Source organism: Lotus japonicus, chromosome 1, assembly GCF_012489685.1.
Source record: "Lotus japonicus ecotype B-129 chromosome 1, LjGifu_v1.2".
In the NCBI taxonomy this organism is placed as follows: Eukaryota; Viridiplantae; Streptophyta; class Magnoliopsida; order Fabales; family Fabaceae; genus Lotus; species Lotus japonicus.
In genome coordinates, this window is record NC_080041.1 from 65356545 (window position 1) to 65383599 (window position 27055).

The 27055-nt window shown below is 35.8% G+C and overlaps 1 protein-coding gene across 1 annotated transcript; it reads left to right on the forward strand.

Annotated features, from left to right (window-relative positions):
- The first annotated feature begins 15065 nt into the window (after nt 1-15065).
- On the forward strand, nt 15066-26005 carry LOC130739242 (UDP-sugar pyrophospharylase). The gene is made up of 17 exons (XM_057591499.1): nt 15066-15226; nt 15312-15416; nt 15527-15643; nt 16212-16352; nt 17321-17411; nt 18169-18296; nt 18375-18446; nt 18588-18652; nt 18939-18999; nt 19100-19217; nt 19989-20113; nt 20439-20515; nt 21603-21708; nt 21812-21871; nt 22707-22787; nt 24511-24750; nt 25550-26005. Exons 1-17 carry the CDS (start codon nt 15179-15181, stop codon nt 25715-25717), a joined length of 1803 nt encoding a protein of 600 aa, XP_057447482.1. The 5' UTR covers nt 15066-15178; the 3' UTR covers nt 25718-26005.
- Nucleotides 26006-27055: the final 1050 nt, after the last annotated feature.

The window sequence follows — 27055 nt, forward strand, 5'->3', positions numbered from 1 at the left end:
TCCTTAGCCCTTCAATTATATTATTAGAAGTGCACATTTTAGAATAGTACAAATTTTGGAAAAAGTAAACTGAATATAAAGAACAGAACTCCTGCTACTAAGCTTCAAGTCACTATGTCGCACACACTTTGGAGTGGGAACTCTTATAAGCATCTGTTTCAAACTGTACACACACTATAATGATTGACTTCCACAACCCCACTTTCCTTAATTCTACTTTGCTATTTTCCCTTACTTAAAAAAATATGAGCTTGCTAACATAGATTGCCATAGCAGTACAGTTCTGAGAGTACTTAAGATAACATATATTTTCTTCTTAAGGATCGGTAATATTCTGGCAGTTTACGCCGTCGGTAATTCAGTGACGGTTAAGAACGTGGGTAAATTAGCGACGGTGTGGTCCGTCAGTATGTTCCAACGGCTTACACTATCTGGACGGACCGTTGATAATGAGTTAATGACAAATTTGTTCTTAGAATTTTGTTAATAATTTAATGAAATAAGTGATACTGTGATATCCCTAAAAGTGTATTAATAACCTATTATTATGGATGATTTTCCGTGTTTTATTGACTTTTTTTTGTATGGTTTTTTATTATTTACTCCAATTAAGTTTATTATTATTTCCAGGTTATATTTGACATTAAGGGCATTTCGGACACTGTAAAATGAAAAATTTATTTGTGCTAGAGTGAAGATTGTATTTTAGATTATATTTTTGTTTGTTATTTTTAGGATTCTATTTTATTTTCGTTTGTTATTTTCGGATTTTATCTTTAAGATTTGATTTTAGGATTTAATTTTTATTTAGGATATGATTTCAGCCCTATATAAGGATTTGTGCTGAAACAACTTGAGACACCTTTTAGTTTTGCAATATAATTTTATATTTCAGTTTATTATTAGGTCTCTGCTAGGGTTTGCTATTCTCTCATTTATTTTCTCTATTACTTTCACTGCTTTTGTTCTTCCGTCCATCGAAGGCTAACTTCCTGGACTGAATCCCTTTGAAAGCATATCGCACTCTCCAGGTATATATTATTCTTAATGCAAAACTCTTTCTTTATTAATTTTCTTCATCTCCGTTTCTGATTTATGGTTTGCTTAATTTCATTGTTTTAGAAATAAGGGTTGACGCATGATCGTTTAGTTTTGTAAATCAGTAACTGTTTCATAATCGCTTAGTTTTTGGAAAACAGATGGAATCAAACTAGCACGCACAGATTTTGCAGGCTGCACCTCAACAATTGGGTTAGTGCAATCTGAATTTATAACATATGATTCGACTACAATGTCCAAAATATGATCAATACAATAACTACACATGTCAGAATCAGTGCATGCATGACAAGTGTATGAGTCTATCAGTGAGGGGAAATCAAAATTATGTAGAAAATCAGACACATGCTCATCAAACAATTCATCAATCACATCAATATGAAAAACAGAATGGTCCTCGGATGAATGTTTTATAACATCAAAAATATTTAACTCGACCACAATATCACCAAATTCCATATAAAGTGTTTCAGCATAGACATCTATCTTGCCTCGGGTTGTCCTTAAAAATGGTATCCCCAAAATGATAGGAACTGTGTTACAAGAGGATCATTCTTCCATTTCGAGCACGTAAAAATCAGCAGGAATAATAAGTTCACCAACTCGAACCCAGACATCCTCTATCCAACAAGCAGGGTTGTAGTACAACTATTTGCTAACTGAATGACAATATTCATAGGTTTTAAAGGTCCTTGTGAAAGAGATTTAAAAACAAACATATGCATAACATTAATTGAAGCTCCTAAATCTAGCATGACATTCTCAAATTTTCTATTACCTATGACGCAGGGCACAAAAGATGTACCTGGATCTTCACACTTTTCAGGAATATGAGGAACAAGTTTACCTATGAGTGCAGAAACATTTCTCCCCATGCAGATCTCATTACCTTTCAGCTTCCTTTTGTGGGTGCACAATTCCTTCAGAAACTTCGCATACCTTGGAATCTGCTTGATTGCATTGAGTAGAGGTATGTTCACCTCCACTTTTCTGAATGTCTCCAAGATATGCTTGTCTACCTCTTCCATCTTTTTGCTCGGCATGACCTTTGGAGGGAATGGAAGGCAGTTGTTATCTAGCAGCTCGTGCACTTGAAGAAGGTTCGCTTGCATGAATTTTTGTACTAATGTTCTCAGTCCCCTTAGGATTTGATGCATGATCGCTTAGTTTTTGTAATTTTGTAACTGTTTCATAAGAGCTTAGTTTTTGAAATTGTTAATTGATTTTCTCTTAGTTGATTAATTCTCACGAATTAGGGAATTAATAAGAAGGAATTAATTCGTGCGAATTAATTAACTAAGAGAAAATCAACTCACAGTTCCAAAAACTAAGTGATTATGAAAAAATTACGTATTTACAAAAACTAACTGATAATGCATCAAATCCTGGGAAGGAGACTTAGAACATTAGCACAAAAATTCATGGAAGAGATAGTTCTTCAAGTGCACGAGCTGCTAGACAACAACCGCCCTCCATTCCTCTTCCATTCCCTCCAAAGGCCATGCCAAGCAAAAAGATGGAAGAGTTAGACAAGGAGATCTCTGAGACTTTCAGAAAAGTGGAGGTGAACATACCTCTACTCGATGCAATCAAGCAGATTCCAAGGTGTGCGAAGTTTCTAAAGGAATTGCGCACCCACAAAAGGAAACTGAAAGGTAATGAGAGGATCTGCATGGGGGAGAAATGTTTGTGCACTAGATAAACTTGTTCCTCATATTTCTAAAAAGTGTGAAGATCCAGTGACATTTTTTGTGCCCTGCATCATAGGTAATAGGAAATTGGAGAATGTCATGCTAGATTTAGGAGCTTCAATTAATGTTATGCCTATGTCTATTTTTAATCTCTTTCAATAGGACCTTTGAAACCTACGTGTATTGTCATTCAATTAGCAAATAGGAGTACTGCAAACCCTGTTGGTTGGATAAAGGATGTCTTGGTTCGGGTTGGTAAACTATTTTTTCGTGCTAATTTTTACGTGCTCGAAATGGAAGAAGGATCCTCCCGTAACATAGTTCTTATCATTTTGGGGAGACCATTTTTAAAGATAGTCTGAACCAAGATAGATGTTTATGTTGGAATACTTTTTTATGGAATTTGGTGATATTGTGGTCCGGCTAAATATTTTTTATGCTATGAAACATCCATCCGAGGACCATTCTGTTTTTCATATTGATGTGATTGATGAATTGTTTGATGAGCATGTGTCTGATTTTCTACATGATTTTGATTTCCCTCACTGACAGACTCATACAGTTCTCATGCATGCACTGATTCTGAAATGTGTAGTTCTTGTATTGATCAATTTTTGGACACTGTAGTTGAATCAGATGTTATAAATTCATATTGCACTAACCCAATTGTTGAGGTGTAGGCTGCAGAATATGTGTTTGCTAGTTTGGTTCCATATGTTTTGCAGGAACCTGTATTGGAGCTTAAACATTTACCGGATAACCTCAAGTACGCTTACTTGGAGAATGATGAGAAGCTCCATGTCATTGTTTCCGTTCTCCTTCAAGCTGATCAAGAGGAAACGCTGCTGCAAGTACTGAAGAAGCACAAGAAAGCCATTGGTTGGACTCTAGCTGACATTCCTGGTGTTAGTCCATCCACGTGCATGTATAGGATACTCTTGGAAGACGAAGCTAAACAAGTGAGGCAACCATAGAGGAGGCTCAATCCAGTGATCCTTGATGTTCTGAAGAAGGATTTTACAAAGCTTCTGCAAGCTGGAATTATGTATCCGATTTTTGACAGCCCTTGGCTGAGCTCGATTCAGGTGGTCTCAAAGAAGACATGACTTACTATAGTGAAGAATGAGAGTGACTATCTTATTCCTACTAGAGTGCAAAATAGTTGGAGAGTTTGTATTGATTATTGGAGGCTCAATCAAGCAACCAGAAAGGATTACTACCCTTTGCCTTTTATTCATCAGATGCTTGAGCGCTTAGCAGGTTAAAGTCACTATTGTTTTCTTGAAAGTGTTTTTCTGGGTATTTTCATATTCATATTACTCCTGAGGACCAAGAGAAGACCACATTCACTTTCCCCTTCAGTACTTTTGCTTATAGAAGGATGTTGATGACTCGAGATTTAAGGCTATTTTCCTAGTTTATTTGCATGTAGTTTAGTATAATTTTAAGATATTTCAGTCTTTTTAGGACATTTTATGCTTATTTCATGCATTTTAATGTTTTTATTTGGTTTTATTATTTTTCTACATTTTCAATTATTTTTCTAGATATTATTAGGATTTATTTACTTTAATTTAGGATTAGATTTTATTTTTTCTTTTATAGATTTTCTTTTATTACCGTTTAATTATTTTTTCCTATCTTTATTGTTATTTTAGGAGAAAATTTAGAAAAGATAGAAAATATGGAATTAAAAAAGAATTCTGGATGCTGGAATCTTGTGTAGCGCAAGTGCACGAGCTTACGGTGGGATCGCGACACGTGTCCAACTTTGGAAGATAAAGCACAAATCCATGGGGCTTTGCTATGGTGCGCTGTGGTTCACCGTGAATCATACACCAGACACACCACATCTAACGTTCCATATTCGCGAGGGTGCACCTTTTTACGATGCGTGTGATCGTACCAGATCGTCAGCTTCACCAGAAAAGACAAAACGCACATAATACGAAAAATCATTATAAAATCAGTTTTTAACCTATTTTTTGAATATGATTTCATCTTTCTCTTCTTCAAAACCTAATAAACATTTTTGGGAGACTCTTGGAGGAAATTTCTTGGTGGAGAGGAAGGTTAGGCCCTTGAAGGCCGGTGTCAGGGCCATGGAGGAAGGTGACAGCTTCTCCGGACGTCCATGACTTCGTTCTATCTTGGGTTCCACTTTCCTCTTTACCTATTTTTGTGTTTTGACTCTCTTTTAGTATTTGAGATGATTTAATTTAATTTTCTTTCTTGTTCAATATACGTTAATGCAATTATAAGTATGAGTTTCATTATTTGGTGTTTCTCTCTACGCTTAATGCTTCTATTGACCGATTGATAATTTTAAGGGTTTATACTAATTCATAAATAAATTGAGAAATTGATATGAATTGATGTATGTTTAGTTTATATAAAGGGGAAAAACACCTATATCTTAGGTATAATAATTTTCTTTGCACGTTCATGTATCTATCCACTATGTGATGATTTTTTAGCATTCGCATGAAAATTGAGAAGTTGGTGTGAGTTTAATTAATGAGAGGAACCACCCTTGCGTTAGTCATCTTAAGAAAGACTTGTCTTAGGTTGGGTGGAGGTGTTCTAGGTGACAATAGGAGACATTAACTCTTAGGTATGAATATCATGAGTTGAGAATGAGGTCTAAACCGAGTGACAAGTCGGGATACTCACCTCTAAACTGTTAGGATTTCTTGAGTGACAGTCAGAGATTCTGTCCACTACGATATGAACTTCTTGGGTTAGGAACAAAGCTTGGGAATGTCTTATCGAGTAGGTATGTGTTATAATGCTCCTTTTATGTTCACTAGGGCTTAAGGAATTAATGTTAAGTTCTTAATTGGTTGATTCACTTAGTTAAGGTATTAGTAGGTGAATACCTCTTATCGACATCTTAAATGGTAATTTCATCTTATAAGAGCATATTGGTTGAGAATAAGTTGTAAATCAAGTGAACTCATTTTCCAAATACACTTTCTTCTTTGCTTGCATATGTAAACTTCTTTTACTGCTTTACTTACTATTTTCCTTTATTTAAATAAACACATATTTCACTTTTTAAACTGCTCATCCAACATCTAGCTAGTGAGATTAATATATAGCAACACAATCCCTGTGGAGACGACAAAACCGATACTATATTACGATTGAGTCTTGAAAGGGATTTGATAGTAGTTAGTAGATGAAAACTTCTTCAATGGCCTATGCAATTCTCCTGGTACATTCAAGCGGTGCATGGTAAGCATTTTTAGTGATTTCTTAGAGGGTCGTATTTATGAATGATTTTATTGTTTATGGATCTTCATTTGATGCATGTTTGGATAATATGGATAATTTTGTGCATAGATGCATTGAAACTAACCTTGTTCTTAATTATGAGAAGTGTCCTTTTATGGTAGAGCAGGGCATAGTTTTAGGTCATGTGATCTCTAATAAGGGTATAGAGGTAGATCCTGCCAAGATAGATGTTTCTATCGCAGGTTCTTTTAGGATTTTAGCAAGAAAGCCCTTCCACTATCTAACTTGTTGCAAAAGGAAGTGATGTTTGATTTTGATGAGAGATGCAAAGAGGCGTTTGATTGCCTCAAGAAATCCTTGACCATCGCTCATATTATTCAGGCACCTGATTGGACAGTCCCTTATCGAGCTGATGTGTGATGCTTCTAGTTGTGCGGTAGGGGTTGTCCTTGCTCAAAAAGTTGACAAGGTGCCTAGGATAATTTATTAAGCTTTTAGGAATTTAGATGATGCACAAGCAAACTATACCACCACTGAGAAAGAGATTTTAGCTATTGTATTTGCTCTTGATAAATTTAGATCTTATTTGCATTGTTCTAGAATTGTTGTTTACACTGACCATGCATCTTTAAAGTTCATGTTGAACAAATCTGAGTCTAAGCCAAGGTTAATTAGATGGATGCTCTTGCTCCAAGAGTTTGATTTGGAGATTCGAGATAGGAGTGAAGCACAAAATTTGGTAGTTGATCACTTGAGAAGAATTGAGAGGACTGCTAATATTCGACCTATTAGGGATGATTATCCTGATGAACAGCTTTTTAGTATTTATGTTTCTCTTCCTACCCCTTGGTTTGTCAATTATTTGGTTGCATGTGTTGTTCCTTCGTTTGCATCTAGAGCTAAAATTGATAAACTTAAGAGTGATGCTAAGTACTATTTTTAGAATGACCCCTATTTGTGGAGATTTTGTACTGACCTGTTGATTAGAAGATGCATCCCAGATCATCCGATTGAGTCAGTCCTTTAGTTTTGTCACGCCTCTGTAGTGGGTGGCCATCTTGGTACCCAAAGTACAACACCAAAGGTGCTTAATTCTGGATTTTATTGGCCCGCCATCTTCAAAGATGCGTCGAGAATTTGTAGCACTTGTGAGCCGTGTCAGAGAGAAGGCGATACCATTTCTTGGAAAAGAGATGCCTCAACAGCCTATGCTGTTTTGTGAGGTTTTTTTGATGTTTGGAGCATCGATTTTATGGGTCATTTTCCTGTTTCTTTTGGTTTTTATTATATCTTGCTTGTTGTCGATTATGTTTCTAAATGGGTCGAAGCTAAGGTCACTTGGACTAATGATGCTCGGGTTGTTGTGGATTTTGTTAGGTCTCACATTTTTTGCAGGTTTGGCATTCCCAGAGCCATTATTAGTGACCAAGGCACCCACTTCTGCAATAGATCCATGCAAGCTTTGTTGAAGAAGTACGAGGTTGTTCATAGAGTTTCCACACCGTATCACCCCCAAACAATTAGGCAAGCTGAGATTTCTAATAGAAAGATAAAGTGGATTTTGGAGAAGATGGTGCATCATAACATAAAGGATTAGAGCAACAAACTTGAGGGTGCTCTTTGGGGACATCGTACTGCTTACAAAGCACCCATAGGAATGTTTCATTATCGCATTGTGTTTGGTAAAGCATGTCATCTTCCTATTGAGATAGAGCACCGTGCTTATTAGGATGTGAAGACTTGCAACTTGGCTATTGATCAAGCCGGTGAAGAAAGGAAGCTCCAACTGAGTGAGCTAGATGAGAACTGCTTAGAAGCCTATTATAACTCTAAGTTCTACAAATAGAAGACCAAAAGATTCCATGATAGCTTGATTTCAAGAAAAGAATTTTTGATTGGACAACAAGTGTTGTTGTATAACTCTAGGCTTGGACTAATGAGCGGTAAGCTTCGTTCTAAGTGGATTGACCCTTTTGTTATTACTAATGTGTTTCCTTATGGTGTTGTAGAGATCAAAAGTGAATCCAAAGATAAGAGCTTCAAGGTTAATGGACATTGCCTCAAGCATTTCCTAACAAATCCTTCTCTTGTGGAGGCCACTGTGGAAGATGTTTCGTTGGTTGAGCCCGCTTTACTCACGCCATAAATCAAGGAGGTTTCTTTTTTCTCCTTCTCTGCTTTTATTTCACTAGTTCATTTCCATCGAATGTTGTGTATGTTTGGATTTTCTGATTGTGCTACATTGGAACAATGTGTAGTTTAAGTGTTGGGGGGTGGGGGCGGGGGCGGGGACACTAGAGCAGGTAGACTAGATTAGAGTAGGATTGATGCATGCTTTTCTTTGATTCCTTAGGTCTTGCTTGGATTTTGGCCATTTTCTTTATTTTAATTGAGTTGAGTCATGATATCTTGTGATGTGAATCCTTGCATTTCTGTGTGTCATGTTACTTTTGATATTTGAGAGGTTGAAGCAATTATGATAGACTTATGAGCGGTAAGCTTCGTTCTAAGTGGATTGACCCTTTTGTTGTTACTAATGTGTTTCCATATGGTGCTGTAGAGATCAAAAGTGAATCCATAGATAAGAGCTTCAAGGTTAATGGACACTGCCTCAAGCATTTCCTGACACATCCTTCTCTTGTGGAGGCCATTGTGGAAGACGTTTCCTTGGTTGAGCCCGCTTTACTCACGCCATAAATCAGAGAGCTTTCTTTTTTCTCCTTCTCTGCTTTTATTTCACGTGTTCAATTCCATTGAATGTTATGTATGTTTGGATTTTCTGATTGTGCTACATTGGAACAATGTGTAGTTTAAGTGTGGGGGGGGGGGGAGGGAGACTAGAGTAGGTAGACTGTAAGACCTGGATTTTCAGAACAAGTTAAGTTTCCGACTCACACGTAGAATCAGTGTAAGCGTGACAGGAGTTTGACATTTGAGAAAGATTAATGAAGAAGAAAGTTCAGGAATTGCTTGAGGAATGTTGCGTAGTTGTTTTCGGAGTTAGTGCGAGTCGTCTGCACACCTGCCTTATGGCGAGCGTGTCCAGAATAGGCTATTTCGCTCTTAAAGCAACGTTTTGAGTGAGATTTCGAACTCTCGGAAAATTTAAAGATTCTCTTTATTTTTCCATCGACCAGCGTTTCATTTCGGAACTCTGGACTGTACGCACGATAGGTTTCACTTTTCGGATGTCCGCCGACGCTAATTTCTTTGCTTCGAAACCTTAGTTTTGAGCGAAGGATGAAGACTTTTTCTATTCGGGACTTCTAACGAAGATTCCGTCCGCGATGCCAAACTTGTTTCGACATTTCCAATCTTTCTTCTGTTGGAAGTTTTGTCGTCTGAGCATCACAGCAAAAAGTAGTTTTTCGGGACAGACTAACTTACACCGTTTTTGGCGTTTTGGATATCGTTTTTCCTAAATCTTAGATATTTGTTTTGAGTTCTGGAATTCTGACGCCAGAATCTCTCTTAGAATTCCACGGTGATCGTGCTGCAAAAATCGGAATCGCGAAATTTTCATTTTCCCGCGATTTCGCCTGCCTATAAATAGCTCAAAAAGCAAAAAATTCCTTCATTTTCTTCCTATTGTGGCTGAATTTCGTGGAGAGCAAGGGGGGAGGAGATTTTCGCGAAAACTTGACCAATCTTCGCGCAGTTCGTCCCTACTTCTAGGTATCGAGGTAACTAACACGATTCCTACCTCTGATTGTTGTTTCTGTTGCGTTTCTAAAGTCGTTTCTGTGCTCACAGTTTTGAGCTTTTTCTAAAATGGTTAGATTTCTTCGATTTCTTGGTTGGGTTATGTTCCTTACGTTCCCCTGAGTCTAAAACCTCTGTCAGTAAACGCTGATTGTGATCCAGTTGTCCAGGATCTGAAAAACTGTTTCAAAACCCTTTTTGTCTCACATTTCGAAACTTTATTGTCGAAAAGACTTAATCTGACTTCGTGCCTTTAGGATTTGTTGTCACGGATGTCATGAGGATCATTGCTGTCAAATTTGTTTTCAGAACTGATAACTTTGAAGTTTTGAGCCTTTATTTTGGACCAAAATGCCCCTGGATAGTTGTATTTCGGCCTGATTGTCCGAAAATTGTTCTGACAGTTTCTTTGCCTTAGTTTTACCCTAAAACTACCTTGTAAACTGATTTGATCGAAGAAAAAGAGCCGAAGCTCTTTTCTCCTTATGGCCGTGGGCTATTTCCTAAGGGGGGGGAGTTTTTCGTTTTCGAAAACTTGTCTTTTCGTACCTGATTGTCCTATTCTGAAGCTTTAATGCTTTGTCTATCGTTTATGTATTGTTTTGCGATCGAACTAATCGATTTTGTTTGGATTCTGCTTTGTTTTTCTCCGAGGTTCAGTTGAGGGAACTTTGGAAGACTCAGAGCAATTGTTTGAGGAGAACTTTGTTTGCGAAGCTGGAACAGCTCGAGGTTAGGGCAACTTACATATATATTAGCTATGATTGCATGATAGGCGTCGATACATTCGACTTATGCTTTGCTATGATATTGATTATGATGATGGTTTATTGTTATGAATGTTTTCATAACTTATGATGTGATGTTGTGTTGAATTGAGCGTTTTGACGCGACTTCGGAGTGGAGATTCATTGATCTGGTGATCTTTGATATTTTGGGTTGGATGAGCAACCCTAGGCAAGTCCAAACGAGGGGTTTGAGACCTAGCCTGGTTGGTATTTGTTGGTTTACTTAGACTTTCCCCGGGAAACTTCTTTTGGGTGGTTGGTTTTCGGAAAACCTAGAATGAATAGAATTTTGTAAACTAAAGACTTGGGAAACCTAGATTTTGAGAAATAAACTCATAACCTGACTAATCTGAATTGAAATCATTTTTATTAATGTTTAAGTATAGGAAAACTGAAGGGGAAAATATTTACGAAAGACGGGGAAAAGTCGACCTTTGTTGTGAGTTATTGGAATTGGGGAAAGCCACTAAGGTGAGCTATGGTGATGACTGAAAGTCACCGAGTACTTTACGTACTCTTGTTGATGGGGTTGTGTTGTATTGACCGACATTAATCCCTTGGGTTCTCTTGTTGTTGGAGCGGTGTTGTATTGACCGACACTTAGCGCTCTTGTTGTTTGGGCTGTGTTGTATTGACCGACACTAGACCCTTGTGTATTCTTGTTGGTGGAGCTGTGTTGTATTGACCGACACTTACTCCGAGTTGTGTTGTATTGACCGACACTAACTCATGGGTTTGTTGAGATTGGGTTGTGAGCTAAACACTTTCGTGGTAAGGGCGATTCGTTGTTTGGCTAACCACATTGCATTCAATCGGGTGAATAACGGGAATGGTTCACCTGTGAATATCATGGTGAATAACGGGAATGGTTCACCTTGCATAAATGATGAATAACGGGAATGGTTCATCATACGGTGAATAACGGGAATGGTTCACCAAGGATGAATAACGGGAATGGTTCATCCAGGATGGATTTCATCCAGGATGGATAACGGGAATGGTCCATCCATAGTGAAGAACGGGAATGCTTCACTTGTGGCGAACGGGAACGCGTCACAAATCCGGATTCATATTGTGCATTTCACGCATACATTCATGCTGACTGAGACTGTGTGCTGTTTGTTTATTGAAGCAATGTTAGAGCCATAACATGCTAGGATTACTTATATGCTTATATAACAACTTATATATATACCCCGTCACATGTTGAGTGTATATGTACTTATTGCTGTGAGTTGACCCTAGCGCCTTGGCTTTGTTTGTATGTTTGTGTTTGGGCGGTCGGCCTGCTGCCAGATGTCGATGGTCGACTGGTTCTCGACGGTCTCTCCCTCGGGGGGGATCAGATATGAGCTGCTGGATCGGGATGCCCCCACCGCTTGGGTGATCGATGTAGCGGGTCACCGGGCGACGTATCGGGGAAGGGTCATGGAGGACCGGACTGACGAGCGTGGACGTCTGACGAAAGGAGTTCTATGGCGCATAGAGTTGAGCTTCAACTTGCCGACTTCAGATCGTTGTGGGTTTGGCACTGGGAGGTTAGGTTTGGGCAGGCGTCATGTTTTGTGTAGAGCTCTGATTCGTTTTGCTTTTGGGATCGGGTAGGTTTCCGACGCATGACTTTTCGTGTGGTTCTCTTACTGAGGGATCACAGTGAGTCAGTTGGACCATAGGGGTCTTTGCTTAGGCCATATTGAGGCCGACTTTCTCCTAGTGGTTTGTAATTTTAATTTTCTCACTTACACTTCTGGGTCTGTAGATATTTGCCTACGGGCACACTGCTTTGGAGTCACTGCGAGTGCGCGTGACGTGGGAGTGCAGCTGAGGCTGTACATGTTTATATTTGATGTATGTTGGTTAGTTTAGTAGTTGGGTTTTGTCTTTACTTCCTTATCGTTTTGATTTAAAGGAAAGAAAACGAAAAAAAAAAAATTACCTGTTTTCCACGTAAAGATTTTTTTTGGTTACTAAAGTGACACCTGGAAATCGGGGTGTTACATAGACTAGATTAGAGTATGATTGATGCATACTTTTCTTTGATTTCTTAGGTTTTGCTTAGATTTTGGGCATTTTCTTTATTTTAACTGAGTTGAGTCATGATATCTTGTGATGTGAATCCTTGCATTTATGTGTGTCATGTTACTTTTGATATTTGAGATGTTTAAGCATTGTGATAGACTTATCCCATGTGAGATATTTATAGCCTTAACTGTAGATGGACTGTTGTATGCCATCTCTAATTCTTTTTCCTGTGTGATTGCCCTCTCGATTACTTGCACTTTAGAACTTGACTTGACGCTTGTTGATGCTTAATTGATATTCGTATGCACATATTGAAGTGATTTAGGCATTTTCTTTGAATAAGTGACTAACCATTTAAGTCTACCTTGAATGAAATTATCCTTTGATAGCCCCTTTGAGCCTTTTCACCCCATTTCTTTAGCTCATTACAAGCTTATAAGTGAAAACCATGTTCGACCTAACCTTAGGGAATTTTGGAGCTTTGGAATTATTTTGGGAATGAGTACTAAGTAAGTAAGGGTGCATTGTTCGTTATTTCTTGTAATTATCGGTTATGCTTCGTTGGTTGTACATAAGTGTGGTATTGTCTTCTTTTCAGTTTTGTTTCTTTCCCTTCTTTTCAGTTGAAAAAAAAGAAATTGAAAAAAATTGAAAAAAAGGAAAAATAAAGAAGAAGAAGAAACATAAAGGTGGCCAAGAGGGAAAAAAATGAATAAAAGGTTTAGAGTGTGGAATTAGAGGAGGAATTTAAGGTTTTAATTCTTATGCTGCTATATTGGTTTGACTTTGACATACCTTTTACTTATTCCCCATTGCTCCTCTATTCCTTTTGATTTTAGCTACTTATCCCATGTTTTATCCTATCTTGTCCTTGACTCCGTTACAACCTTTAAAAGTCCTTTTGATCTTTATGTGAATGTGTTTGAGTGTTGATGTTAGCAGCTTGTCAAGCCTATGGTTGTGTTTGTTTTCATGAAGTGCCTTGAGTGCAAACACTAACAATCTTAAACACTTGAGTACCTTTAGAGGATATCTTGTGAGGTTCTATCTTCTTTTTTCTCACCTCTTTGTTTGATTAGGTACTTTGCATGCTTGAATGTTGGATGATGTTCATGGATTTCTTGACTCTTTGATTCTTTAACCCTTTGTGTGTTTGATTTTGCTCACTTCTCTGCATTTCCTAGGATTCATTGTGAAGTATGTGATCTTTTAGGTGTTTGCATTACTTACATGACTCACTTTTTGGTACAAATTGATTTTCATAGTCTTATTTCTTTATTTGGCCCAGGAGTGCAAAATGTTAAGTCTGGAGGTGTTTGATGAGCAATATTTTACCAACTATTAATAACCTTAATTTGTCATTATTGATGATTCTTCGTGCTTAATTGACTTTGTTTGGCATGGTTTTTGATTATTTACTCTAATTAAGTTTATTATTATTTTCAGGTTCTTGATTACCCACTCTAATGATTCTTCGTGCACAGGACGCGTGAGAGAAGATTGAAGCCACACAAGAAGAAATGCATCTTGCTTTTCCCAAGTTGCATACGCAGGATTTACCAGCTTTGTGATTTGATCCACCTATGTTAAGAAGTTTGGTGGAATCGTTGGATTTACGAAGAACGATTGCAAGTTGTGTGAAGTGACCACATGATCAACCTGTTGCTTCCACAACATAATTTTTTTATCATCAAGCTTCTCGATGATCGCGTGAGACAACGTGCTCAAGGACATGAGCGACGAAGGATGCGACCACGCGAGTGGAACTGCATGCACCGCTTGCGCCGACGAGTGCAGCAGCGACTGGCTTATGCTACAAGCTACTGACAGCTGTACATGGCTGTTGTACATTACATTGAACCCAAGTTGATAACTCATATACGGTGTATATACTCTAATAATTATAATTTATATATAAAGTAATTTTGAAAAATTATATTTCTAATAATATTTTTTTAATTTAATTATTTATCTGTGCCACTACTAAATTAAAACCAATTGGTTACCGATATATTTTTAATTAAAATAGACTCCCTTAAAAATACTAAATAATAAAAATTAATTTAACTTTAGTTAATTTCAAAACATAGACACATTAAACTTAATACAATAATCACTTTGTGGCTTAATACAATAATCACTTTGTAAAAGATATTTATAAATTTTAATTTTAATAAATATTATGTATTTTTTTAAAGGTAAATTTGTTTATTTTTTTACTATTTATATCATATTCTATTAATATTATAGTCACCTCAAACACAATATATGATAAAAATTTATGAGCTCTTATCCAATTTTATTCTGTTCAACTCTTTATCATATCCAGATCATCAAACGAGCTCATTTTCGTATAAAAAGAAAACAAAAATGCATAAAGGAGATTTTTTTTGGGTGTTTTAACTTTTAAGGGGATGAAGGCACGTGACATGGGGTTGGACAAAGATTGGTAAGTGGTAACCGATCGAGACCCGTGGCTTCAGCTGAGAAGTAGTTTAACTGAAATTGAAACCAACGTCGTACCAGAATCACATGAGTATGAGATCCGCATATTCATCGCCACCATTTAATATAAAAATAATAATTATTACTATAATCATATAATTAACACTTGGAACTTCACTACCATTTTCAATTCTCCACGTTCTTCGTTCTTCTCATTCTCCACCGTCAACTTCCATGGCTTCCGCTCTCGGCGACAACTACAACCATCTCTCTCCTCCACAGGTTCCTTCTCTCTCTCTCTGAACTTTTCAATTCTCAATTACAAACGCTTCTGATTCTGATTCTGATTCGGTGAATTGAATTACAGCAAGAGCTGGTGAAGATTCTGTCGGAAAATGGCCAAGACCACCTGTTTCGCGATTGGCCAGGTCCCGGCGTCGACGACGACGAGAAGAAAGCGTTCTTCGACCAGGTTTCGTTGTTTTTGTTTTCATTTTCATTCAAATTCCATTTATTCATTCAGTCACTTTTGGATCTGCTTCTTCGTTCCTAAACGCCACTGCGTTTTGTTTTTTTGATTAGCTGATTCGGCTCGATTGGAGCTACCCTGGTGGCTTGGGAGCGTACATCAAAAATGCTAAACGGCTCTTGGCTGATTCCAAAGCTGGCAAGAATCCTTTTGATGGCTTCACACCTTCCGTGAGTTTTGTTCAATTTTTTGCTATGTGATTTGATTCTTTGCATATATAACGACAAGCCAATGTAATTAAGGATCAATGTTGTTACTGTCAAGTAACCAATTATCCCAAAAGCTTAAGCGGTTGGGTAAGGGCATTGCTCTCATACCATGTCAAGTAATCAATTATCATCTCAAAAGCTTAAGCGGTTGGGTATGAGTCACATGACTGGTTTTATATTATATTCTAATAGTCACAATTGATTTTGAATAAAATTGATTATGGAAAAAGTGAGTTGAACTGAGTTGTGAATGAATTATGCTTGGATACATTTATGAAAAATGTGATTTTTGTAGGGTAATGTTGTGAAAAACGTTTGTTCAATCTCGCAGAAGCTACTCTCTTTAGCTTCTCTGCGGAATTGATTTTGGGGTCAAAATCCTCATTCAAAAAGTGATTTTACTCAATGTGGATTGACTCTGAGGTTTCTCAATGGGGAACCAAATACACACTAAGCTAAATTCAAATGTATCTATGGTATGATATGGGGGTGGAATGATGTGTATGACTGTTTGGTAATGATTTTTCAGGTTCCAACGGGTGAGACATTGACTTTTGGTGATGAGAACTTCACCCAGTTTGAGGAGACGGGTGTGCGCGAAGCTCGAAAAGCTGCTTTTGTTCTTGTTGCTGGAGGTCTTGGGGAGCGTCTAGGATACAGCGGGATTAAGGTATACCTTTTTCATTCTATGTCATCTTTTGTTCTGTTGGGGGGACATCTTGTGTATATACAGATTTCAGTTTTGGGTTGGGGACCAAGGCTGTTGCTGTTTAGTCAAGATCAACTCCATTATATTTTTAGGTGTTTGATGATCCCTTCGATTTTATCAATTTGAATTTCTGGACAAGAAGCAAAATTATGGACTTCAAAAACCTCTATTTTCCATCCCTGTTGGAGCTTAAAATAAACTATGGAGGGAGCCAAAGTAAATGTCTAATACATAATGGATATTTTTTGTGGAGTTTACTGAAATTAACTTTTATGAGAGCTTGATGAAATTAAGATTTGCTATGAGGGATCTAATTGGCAAACACATTGATAGTTATGTCATTATGTTATCTAGAGAAGAACTATCAATCAATCCAAAATCAATTTAATATCAAATATCAATCAATCCAAAATCCAGGCATAAAGTAGCCTTAGTACACAATGTTCAGCTTCCATTCAACTTTTCATGATTCAAGCATTTCAATTTCATCTTTTTTGTCGGCCTTCTCTGTTTGAATGGGAGGATTCTATTCTCTTATGGATAATGTTTCTATAAGTTTTGGGGAGCTACTCCTCCAATCACTACGTAGCTTTGCTTCCGTTTACAAGTATCTGTAAATATCGAAAGATATGGTGATTATAACGCAGTTTTGTGTGGGGTACAGGTGCGTATGTAAACGCAAGTATGTCTAAGAAACTCAAAGTTCAAACTCCGATACTGGTATAAAAGACTAATGGAGTCATTGCTGCAGTTTTGCTCATAACTTTGGGTCATGATTTTCATTGTCCTTGGTTACTAATGAATCTTCCATGCCTTTTCATAGTTATAGCATTAGTTTCGACACCCTGTAAATGGATTTTTGTGTGGAAAATCCCTGCATTGGAAGGGATCAACTACTGATTCTTAACCATGACATCTGCTTCTTGCAGCTTGCTCTTCCTGCGGAAACCACTACTGGAGCATGTTTCTTACAGCATTACATTGAATCTATACTGGCACTTCAAGAAGCAAGCTCAGAAGGTTAGTTGCCTTTGTTATAGAGAATTAAGATTAAATTTATCCTCCAGAGTTGGTTACTTATGTGGTAAATACAGAAACCATAGACGTCCTGTTTAAATTATACCCAAATTGTATGGAAAATAAACCTTTTGTGCTGAAATTTATGCAGGAAACAACTTTGGAAAAAAGAAATTAGTTGAGCATAGATTGCTTAAAAAGATATTCTGGTGAATGTGTTTTTTTAATATTTTAAACTGTAACTTTTATTTACAGAAATGGATCTGTTCTGTGAAAAGTATCTGTGAAGGATATGTAATTTTCCCTCCTAAAATGGGGTTGGACTTGGAACAGTTGACTGTCACACCAAACATAGGAGTTTATTAAAAATACCTTTTCGCTTTTGACAAAGGAAAATGGTTTCCATATTTTTTTCCCCACACCTAGCACCAGAAATAGCATATATTTTCTAGATGGATGTTTTGGTAATCATGAATGCACCCTAAGCAGTAAGAATGAATGAAATATCATGTTTCTCTTATGAAAGTGTGAATTTATCTTTCATGTGTAGCACGTAATATTATTTTTTTGAATATTTGATAATTTATGATTCCATACAGAAATGTGGTTTGCTCTTTAAATCTTTCTCTGAGAAAGAAAAACTAGTTTTTTATTTTCTTTTTCTTCTGTCTCTCTTTCAAACCACTATTTAGTGGTTATTAATGCTAACTATAATATTTCAAAGTTCTTTGTTGTGATGGGTGTGATTTTCAACTTTCAGGTGGAAGCCAGACACATATTCCTTTGGTTATTATGACCTCTGATGACACCCATGGACGTACCTTAGAGTTATTAGAATCAAATTCTTACTTTGGCATGCAAAGCACACAAGTAACACTTTTAAAGCAGGTATGTCTTTTAGTGTCTCCCAGCAAGGTCAATTTGGCTTTAAATTTTTAAATTCCTAATTTTTTTTTTATAATTCAGGAAAAAGTTGCATGCTTAGACGATAATGAAGCCAGGCTTGCATTGGATCCGCAAAACAGATACAGAATTCAGGTATTGTTGTGCAGGGCACAAGAATTATTGAGAAGTTTTTTTGGCAAAAGGAATGAATGAAGTGCGATTTATTAAGTTATTAACATCATATATTGGATTCTTGTACAAAGTGCAATCTATTAACCATTTCTCTTTGGATAGACAAAACCTCATGGACATGGTGATGTGCATGCACTTCTTTATTCCAGCGGTATTCTGAAAAAATGGTATGAGATCAGTGTTTTTATCTTTTAAGATCAATTTATATATCTTCAATTTTGTTTTTCTGATGTATGTAGAGTGTAGACATTTGATAAATTTGTTCTGTACATGTTTCCAAGTAATTTTATGTATGTTCTGAATATGTATGGAACAAAAAAGCGGTGATGACAAATATTGGTTGTTTTCTCTGTAAATTGATGGGATTGTGTTATAGAAACACTAGAAATTAGAAGAGTAAACGGATCTCTGTTTCTTCAAGATGCTTTGATTATAAATAGAAACACTTGTTAGGTATGATGCTGGGTTGAAATGGGTTCTCTTTTTTCAAGATACAAATGGACTTCTCTTCAAGGTTACTTTCTTTAGCATTTTGTACTTTCAGCACTCTTTTCTCATTTACCCATCTGTATATAATAAATATTCATTGCTTAGTAATTTGATTAAATAAACAGGCAATTCCATCAGCACTTGGTGTCAGTGCTTCCAAACAGTACCATGTCAATTCTCTTGCAGTACCTCGGAAAGCAAAAGAAGCTATTGGTGGAATCACCAGACTCACTCACACTGATGGTAAGCTGATTGTTTCTTAAAATAGTGCTGATTCTGGACTTGTATATGTTATATTAACCTGGGTGAGATTGATGAACTTGCTTTTGCTGTATGTTTACCTTGGATAGAACTTCTTCTGTACATGTAAAGTGATTTAAAGCTGTAAATTTTGGTTCTTTGTTATCATTATGTTGATTAATGGGTAGCTAATAGACTACGATTCTATGAAACTTTGTGGAGGTGAAATGTTTTAAATGATTGAACTTCATCCTCTGATATTCATGTAGGGAATGTAGGGCACGTCAGGCAAACTGCCAGGAGATTTTATACAAAAATTGAAAACTTATAATTGTTATGCATTGTTAGAATATCTTGTTAACACATAGGTGTTCATAATTTTGAACTGAGACAATTCAAATTATTGACTAAATGTGCCGCACAACTTTTTCTTTTCTCTCCCTGTGTGTCCCTCTCTTTTTTCACTCTCTAAATGATTGAAAAAGCTACAAAGTTCAAGTCCATGGTTATGGAATAAATCCTTTCTGAGCGAGTTCAATTTGAAATCCAGAACATTTGTCTGTGCTGTATAATAAGGCATTTAATTATGAGAATTTTGAACCCTTAAGTAAATACTTATATTCTTCCATGCTCGGCAGCTTTATTCTAATATATGAAAATTATAGAAATACTTTATCTTTATCTCGAATGCATTATGTCAATGTCATTTTTTTATGGATTTACCTGTATTAATAATTTTAGCATTTGATTATTAGTTTGAATACATAACCACAGGGAGGTCTATGGTGATAAATGTGGAATACAATCAGTTAGATCCTCTTCTTAGAGCAAGTGGATACCCTGATGGCGATGTCAATTGTGAGACTGGCTACTCCCCATATCCAGGAAATATAAACCAAGTAATCCTCTTTCATAATAACATCCTTCTTGTCCCTGTTCCCCACCCCTCCGCCACACTTCCAAGTGAAGTTTTCCTTTTAAATATTTATTCTTGGGTGGGTTGGTTTGTCTCTTTATCTGCATTATTTTCATTTCATATGGTGTAAGCTAAGCTCTCAATTCATCATTCATTATGTTCGGAATACTTGAAACATTAGACTGTGATAAGTTCAATTGTAATTATCATCATTAATCATTATTATTATGTGACAGCATGTCTTTATATAGTTGAACTGCATCATGATTATGCTACAATTGCATAGTGACAAAATTTTATATTAACAGTTGATTTTAGAACTTGGTCCTTACATTGAAGAGCTCTCAAAAACAGGAGGTGCCATACAAGAGTTCGTTAACCCAAAGTAATTCTTCTTTTAATAGTCACTACTATATTACTATTTCCATCAATCTGGTTTTGCTTGCTTCAATTTTCTTTGATTATATTCTATGCTTTGTTGTTGCATTAGACTTCTTTTTATTTTCCTCGTCTTTTCTGTCTTTAGATTGATCAATGTTATTCTGAAAAGTTTGAGTTATTCCATTTAGTTTGTAGTAGAATTAGCATTATTTTATGAGAAACTTTTTATGAATAATTTGAGGAAAAATGTATCTTGGTTTAGGTTTCTCTCACTTATTTAAATTTTAATAGAAAAACTTGCACAAATGATTAATTTATGACGGCATGATATACCATTTTCACTTTTTGCTGGAAGTTCCTTTGTGTTTGGATGAGCATCTGTAAAATTGACTGTGGATTAACTTAATTTTGTAAAATTGGTTTGGGTTAAAATTGAGTTTGAAGTGAAGTGATTCAAATTTGGACACTTTTCACTTAAAAGTAAGTTTGTAGTAAAACTTGTGCTGCTCTTTATCTTTTCTGCTAAACCTAGATTTGGACACGATCAATTGTTACTTATAACAACTGAACATCAAATTTGTCATGAAATAATGTTTGCGATAAAATGAAAGTGATTTTGGTTTCACAAACATGAAACTTAACACGCTATTAATAGTTGAACAGTCTGTCTAGCATCCCAAAGTTCAATTTAAAATAGTATGTTGAAATTGATTTGGACAGTGTTTTAAAGTATCAAAATATTAATTTGTTGGGTTTATATTTTAGGAACTGCTGTTACACTTCAATGAGTTCAATCCTATATTTGCACACATATGTTGGACAATATAATGGGATGGGATAAAGTTACCATTTCATTGTTTGGATATCTTTTAATTTAATGGAAACAAATGCCCAACCCATCCTCTACCATTCTAAATGGAGGGGAAGGAAAAGTGGGAATGGATGAAATGAAATGAGTTCCATCATATTCTATCCCATTTTATCTTGATATTAAACAATCTAGATGATGAAATGTAATATCATTTCACATTCCATTTTATGGGTATGTTTTATTCTGATATATCATATCATACTATATTTCCTCCCTGCAGATATAAAGATGCCAGCAAAACTTCATTTAAGTCCTCAACTCGTTTGGAATGTATGATGCAAGACTATCCAAAAACATTGCCTCCATCGGCCAGGGTTGGGTTCACGGTAAATTATCTTTTTCAAGTTATAGATGAGTCAGTTCATGCTGATGCCACTTCATGGGTTGTTATGCTAGGTGCTACCTCACTGGTTCTATGTAATTATGCAGGTAATGGAAACATGGCTCGCTTATGCACCTGTGAAGAATAACGCTGAGGATGCTGCAAAGGTTCCATTTAAATTCTAATGCAGAAGTTCATACATAGAGGCAATATGATAGGAACAGAATTTATTATGATAGAGATAATATACAACTCTGGTTTTCGAGAGCCAGCCTCTCCTAATACTGGAATTCGAGAGTCCAGTCCCTCTCCTAAAACACAACTTCTGAATATCCTTCAGTTCTGACCCAACCCCTAATATATAACTACTATCTAATTTAAATTCAAACTATAGCAGTTACTAACTGCTGTAATAATTAACTACCCAACTAATAATTAAATAGTAACTTCCTAACTGCTACTGTTCACGAGTACTCTTCATGCGTGCTACTGTTCACGGCTTCACACACACTGTTCCTACGTGCCGTGTTGGCTGCCGCTGCTCCTCGCTGCCCAGAATCTGCTGGGTCCCTCCCTATCACAATATAAGCTTTGAAGTTCTTGATTTCCTTTTAAAGTGTTTATGTCATTCTTTTTCATGGAAATATTGGGGGCAATAAGGATACAACTCAAAGTCACCTAGTTGTAGAAGCTATGATACCATGTCATGAATCAACTATCCAAAGGCTTTGGGTGTTACTGTTAGGTGAAACACAAAAAATCGAAACAATTGGGGTGGGGGGGGGGGGGGGAATAAGGATAGAACTCAAAATGACTTAGTTGTAGAAGCTCCAGTACCATGTCATGAACCAACTATCCAAAAGCTTAAGGTGCTGTGTGACTGAAAACACATAAATGATTTATATTTTATTGGTAGAAGATTTTGAATATTGGTATCTTAACTTGCTAAAAGGTCTTGAAGACAGTTTCTTATATTTTACTATTATTATAAAATTACTGAAGGTGCCAAAAGGAAATCCATACCACAGTGCAACCTCTGGAGAAATGGCCATCTATCGAGCAAACTGCCTCATTCTTAGAAAGGTAATATAGTCCTTCTTCCCTTGTAAATCTCTTGAATGCCATGACTAGGTGTTTAGTTTGCTTCAATTATGATTTAATTTCTTTTACCTTGTATTTGGATGAGTTCTTTAAAAATTCAGGAAAATTTATTTGATGTTTTTAAGAAGTAGCAGTTATAAAATATGTTGTTTGGATAAATCCTATAAAATGAAGATGGAATTTATAATCATTTATTTTGTGGTAGAAAGTTATCTGTTTTTTTTTTAAATCTTTCTTTTGACTCCCAAGCATTGCATCTTGCACTAAATCATTTAAAATCTTCTCAACAAATACATTATCCAAGTGAAATCCTTTACCCAAGACATCCCTGACTATATATTGTTGTAATCTCCGTAGGAATTGTTTTTTTTGGAAAATACTTGCTTTTTTTTTATTCTTTTATCTAAAATTAGAAGAATCTGAGAGGCAATATTAGGTTTAATCCGTGTGTCTAAACTACACTACGGGGGGTCATTATTTATAATAGGCACCATAAAGGTGCAATAAATACAAAATATCATAGGAATATCCTATTTTCCTTTTTACATGATTACTTCTCTAATTATGTGATTATGTTACCAAATAACCATAAATAAAAGATATCATATTTATTTACAAGATATCTAACATTCGATAATGTTAAAATATTTATGGTAGATTAGGGGCCTGTTTGTTTGCTGTTTTCAAAATAGTTTTCAATTTTTAAAAACTGAAAACCCGTTTGGCACGACCTGTTAACAGTTCTCATTTTCAGTTTTTAAAACTAAAAAACCAAAACAGCTAAAAGATGTTTTCAGTTTCTGTTTTTAGTTTTCAGATATCAGTTTTCTAAATGTTGGAAAACATGTCATTCAAACTGTTTTCTTCTTCTGAAAACTGTTTTTAAAAATTGTTTATGAAAATTATTTAAAAAACTGAAAACTTTTGATAGCCGTTTTAGTTTTCAGTTTTTAAAATAGTTTTCAGAAACAATTCTTAAAAACAGTTTTCAGAAAAAGAAAACAGTTTGAATGACATGTTTTCGAACATTTAGAAAACTGATATCTGAAAACTAAAAATTGAAACTGAAAACATCTTTTACCTGTTTTAGTTTTTTAGTTTTAAAAACTGAAAATGAGAACTGTTTTCAAAAGCTGTTTTTGAAAACAGGTCTTACCAAACTGTTTTTAAAACGTTTTGGAAACAGTTATCAAACAGGCCCTAAAACTGCAATCAAACAGACCCTAGATTTATGTTAAAATGCTATATAGACTGTGTTCTAGAAGATTGATTACTTCCAAGAAAGCTCTAATTTGCCAATAAAAGGGTTTTCTATATTCAAATTTAGATACTCCTTAAGTTCAGTATTGTTCTGTTCTATTTGATTCCGTCATTTTTAGTAGAAATAACATATACCACTGTTATTATATATTTTGTTAATATTCTATTCTACTTTTAATATGTACGATATATAAAAATAAAACTCTTTTTTTTTTGAAAGAATAAAATAAAACTCATATGTTCTGTTCTGTCTTGTTCTCACTTGTCTACCAAATGTTACCTTAGCTTATGAATATATGCCCAAGGATAGGTTTTGGAATTCATACGCAGTGTATCTCACCCCTTCTCTTTGTGCTTTTGTTCTGACTAACCTAGATGCCAGTTGCTAAAATTATAATCTATAGTTCAGATTGTAATAGATTCTTTCTGCATTCTCCCCTTACAGGCTGGTTTCCAAGTAGCAGATCCAGTAGTGCAAATTTTCAATGGGCAAGAGGTTGAAGTTTGGCCCCGCATCACATGGAAGCCAAAATGGGGTTTGACTTTCTCTCTGATCAAGAGCAAAGTCAGTGGACATTGCTCCATTTCCCAGAGGTCTACACTGGCCATTAAAGGTCAACAAATTTTTATTGAAAACCTTTCCTTAGATGGGGCTCTTATAATTGAGGCAGTTGATAATGCAGAGGTATGGCAAGACAACTTATCGGTGTTTTATCATGCATGTTGACTGTTTCCTGTTTTGCATTTGCATTTGCATTTGCATATTAACTGCTTGGGACCTGGTTACTATAATTGCCAGCTACATGAATTTGAGTCTGTACACGTGTCATGTTTTTGAATGTGGTACGGTCATCCGGTACTTTAATATTTTACCTAATCTTATCGTCATCTTCTAATAGGTGTGGTAGGTTAGATGATAATTTTTGTAGAATAGTAAAAAAAAACAATTTTTAAGATTTGTTGATAACACTTGGGTGCAGAAATGAGGTGCCTAAAATAACATCGCTCAGAACTCAAGATAATTAAGGAAGACATAGTTTCAGGTTTCAAGGTCGTAGCATAGATTGAGAACTAAAAGTACATAGCAATCCATAAAAATAGTGGAGACTGACTGGATTTAAGTTAACATGCCAAAGTCTTGATTCTCCACTGATGTATTGGATGTGTGTTTCCCCGTTTGTGTATGGGGAACCAAACGAATACTAAATAACCAAGCCATCCAAAGGTAGATTTTTTAGTTTCTTAGTGAGTCTTCTAAGTACTAAATTCCTAAATAATAATTTCATACTCTTAATAATTGCACATGCTATAGATATTCCATTGTTATTTTTAATTACTCTTATAACTAAACCCCACTCGCCACTACTCTCTTTTATAGTTATTAAAGCATGAAACATTTCCCATTGACTATAAATGCACATGCTAGTCTTTGATTGTATGTTTTGAATTAAACTAATGTGGCAATTTTTTTTAATGTTAAATAGGTAAAGGTGGGTGGTTCAGTTCAAAACAATGGCTGGAGCCTTGAAACTATTGATCACAAGGATACCTCGGAGCCTGAAGCATTGAGAATCAGGGGTTTTAAATTTAACAAAGTTGAGCAGGTGGAGAAGAAATATTCTGAACCTGGCAAATTCCACTTCAATGCCTGATTCCTTATTCTTTGCCTCTTTTGTAACGTGTCTTATAAACTGGCTTTGGGATTGCCTTTCTAGTAATAACATGTTCTAAGCAGTGACCTCAAAATTTTGTACCCCCCTCCTCTTTTTGTTTTGCCTTTTTACTCGTTAGAGTGGGAGTAATTGTATTATTTTGTTCATAAGCTCGGTCCCCACTCTGATTAGGGAAATTATTCTTGCAACTAGTTTGCAAGGTGTAAAGAATCTGAGCCCATTTGTATTTGGTGTTGGTTGGAATTTAAGCACAGATTAATTAGTTCACTTGCATGTGAAGACAAGGTGAGGCATGCATCTAATAATATTCAAATAAATTTGACTCAATGTTTATGCTAAAGTTGGATACAAAAAAAAACATTTGCCTTGATCTCAATAGCTTTTTTCTAATTTGTTGTGTCGCAAGCTAAACATACCAACTACCAAGGACATTTAGTGCACATTTGGAAACTCGTATGGTTACAATGAAGCCAAGCAAAATGAATAGACTTTGAAACCAAGCCAGAATAGTATATGACATATTATGAGAATCACAAAGACGTGTCTAAAGGTTGAGCTAAGCATTTTGTCAGGATTAAGGAGGGTCGTAGCATGGATTGTTGGTCAGAAACGTATGCACATTATTTTATAGTTTAATTTTGCATTTAAAACGTTACAAAACATAATTTGATTTGATTAAAAGTATTTGTTTTTTCTTTCTCTCTCATAACTTTTGACCAAATTATGATTTTTCTTATGGAACCACAAGTCCTCTCCAAATTCAATTCAATAAAAAGAGTAGGACCTCAATAAGAATTCTAGTAGCCCATTGACACGTGCTCCACACGAAAAAGACTCTTCTAGCCTTTGACACGTGCACCGCATACACGCACTGAACACGCAGTTGAATACACTTTTTAGTTTATTCCCAATAACTTACGCAGCAATTGCATCCTTAATTTACAAACCAAATCAACCGACCTAACAGAAAGAAACGGCCACTAAATTACAATGTGCCCCATGAGATAAAGGAAGAGTCATTTGCGGATCAGTTTTTTTTAAGAAATGTTTTACAATTTGATTCGAGTGTATGGTGTAGCGATGGTTAAATATCCCTGTATGAAAATAGTTTTTAGAAATTGAACTTTCGACTTAAGATTCAAACACTCACATTTAACGGTCATATTTGAAACCTATTGAATATTCTCAGATCTAGTTTGATTCCAAATAAAAAATAAACAACAAGAAATTACGAGTAACTGGGCTTACATTTTGAAAAACCGACTTAGATCAAGCTGGATTAGATTTATTTATGTTGACTACACTCCTGATCCAACT

What these genes read in the sequence shown, in the direction of transcription:
- LOC130739242 (XM_057591499.1), top strand. Translation starts at nt 15,179, where the DNA reads ATGGCTTCCGCTCTCGGCGACAACTACAACCATCTCTCTCCTCCACAG. An exon ending in TTGATGGCTTCACACCTTCC is followed by an intron (nt 15,644 to 16,211) that starts GTGAGTTTTGTT and finishes ATGATTTTTCAG; the next exon opens with GTTCCAACGGGTGAGACATT. An exon ending in CAAATGGACTTCTCTTCAAG is followed by an intron (nt 19,000 to 19,099) that starts GTTACTTTCTTT and finishes TTAAATAAACAG; the next exon opens with GCAATTCCATCAGCACTTGG.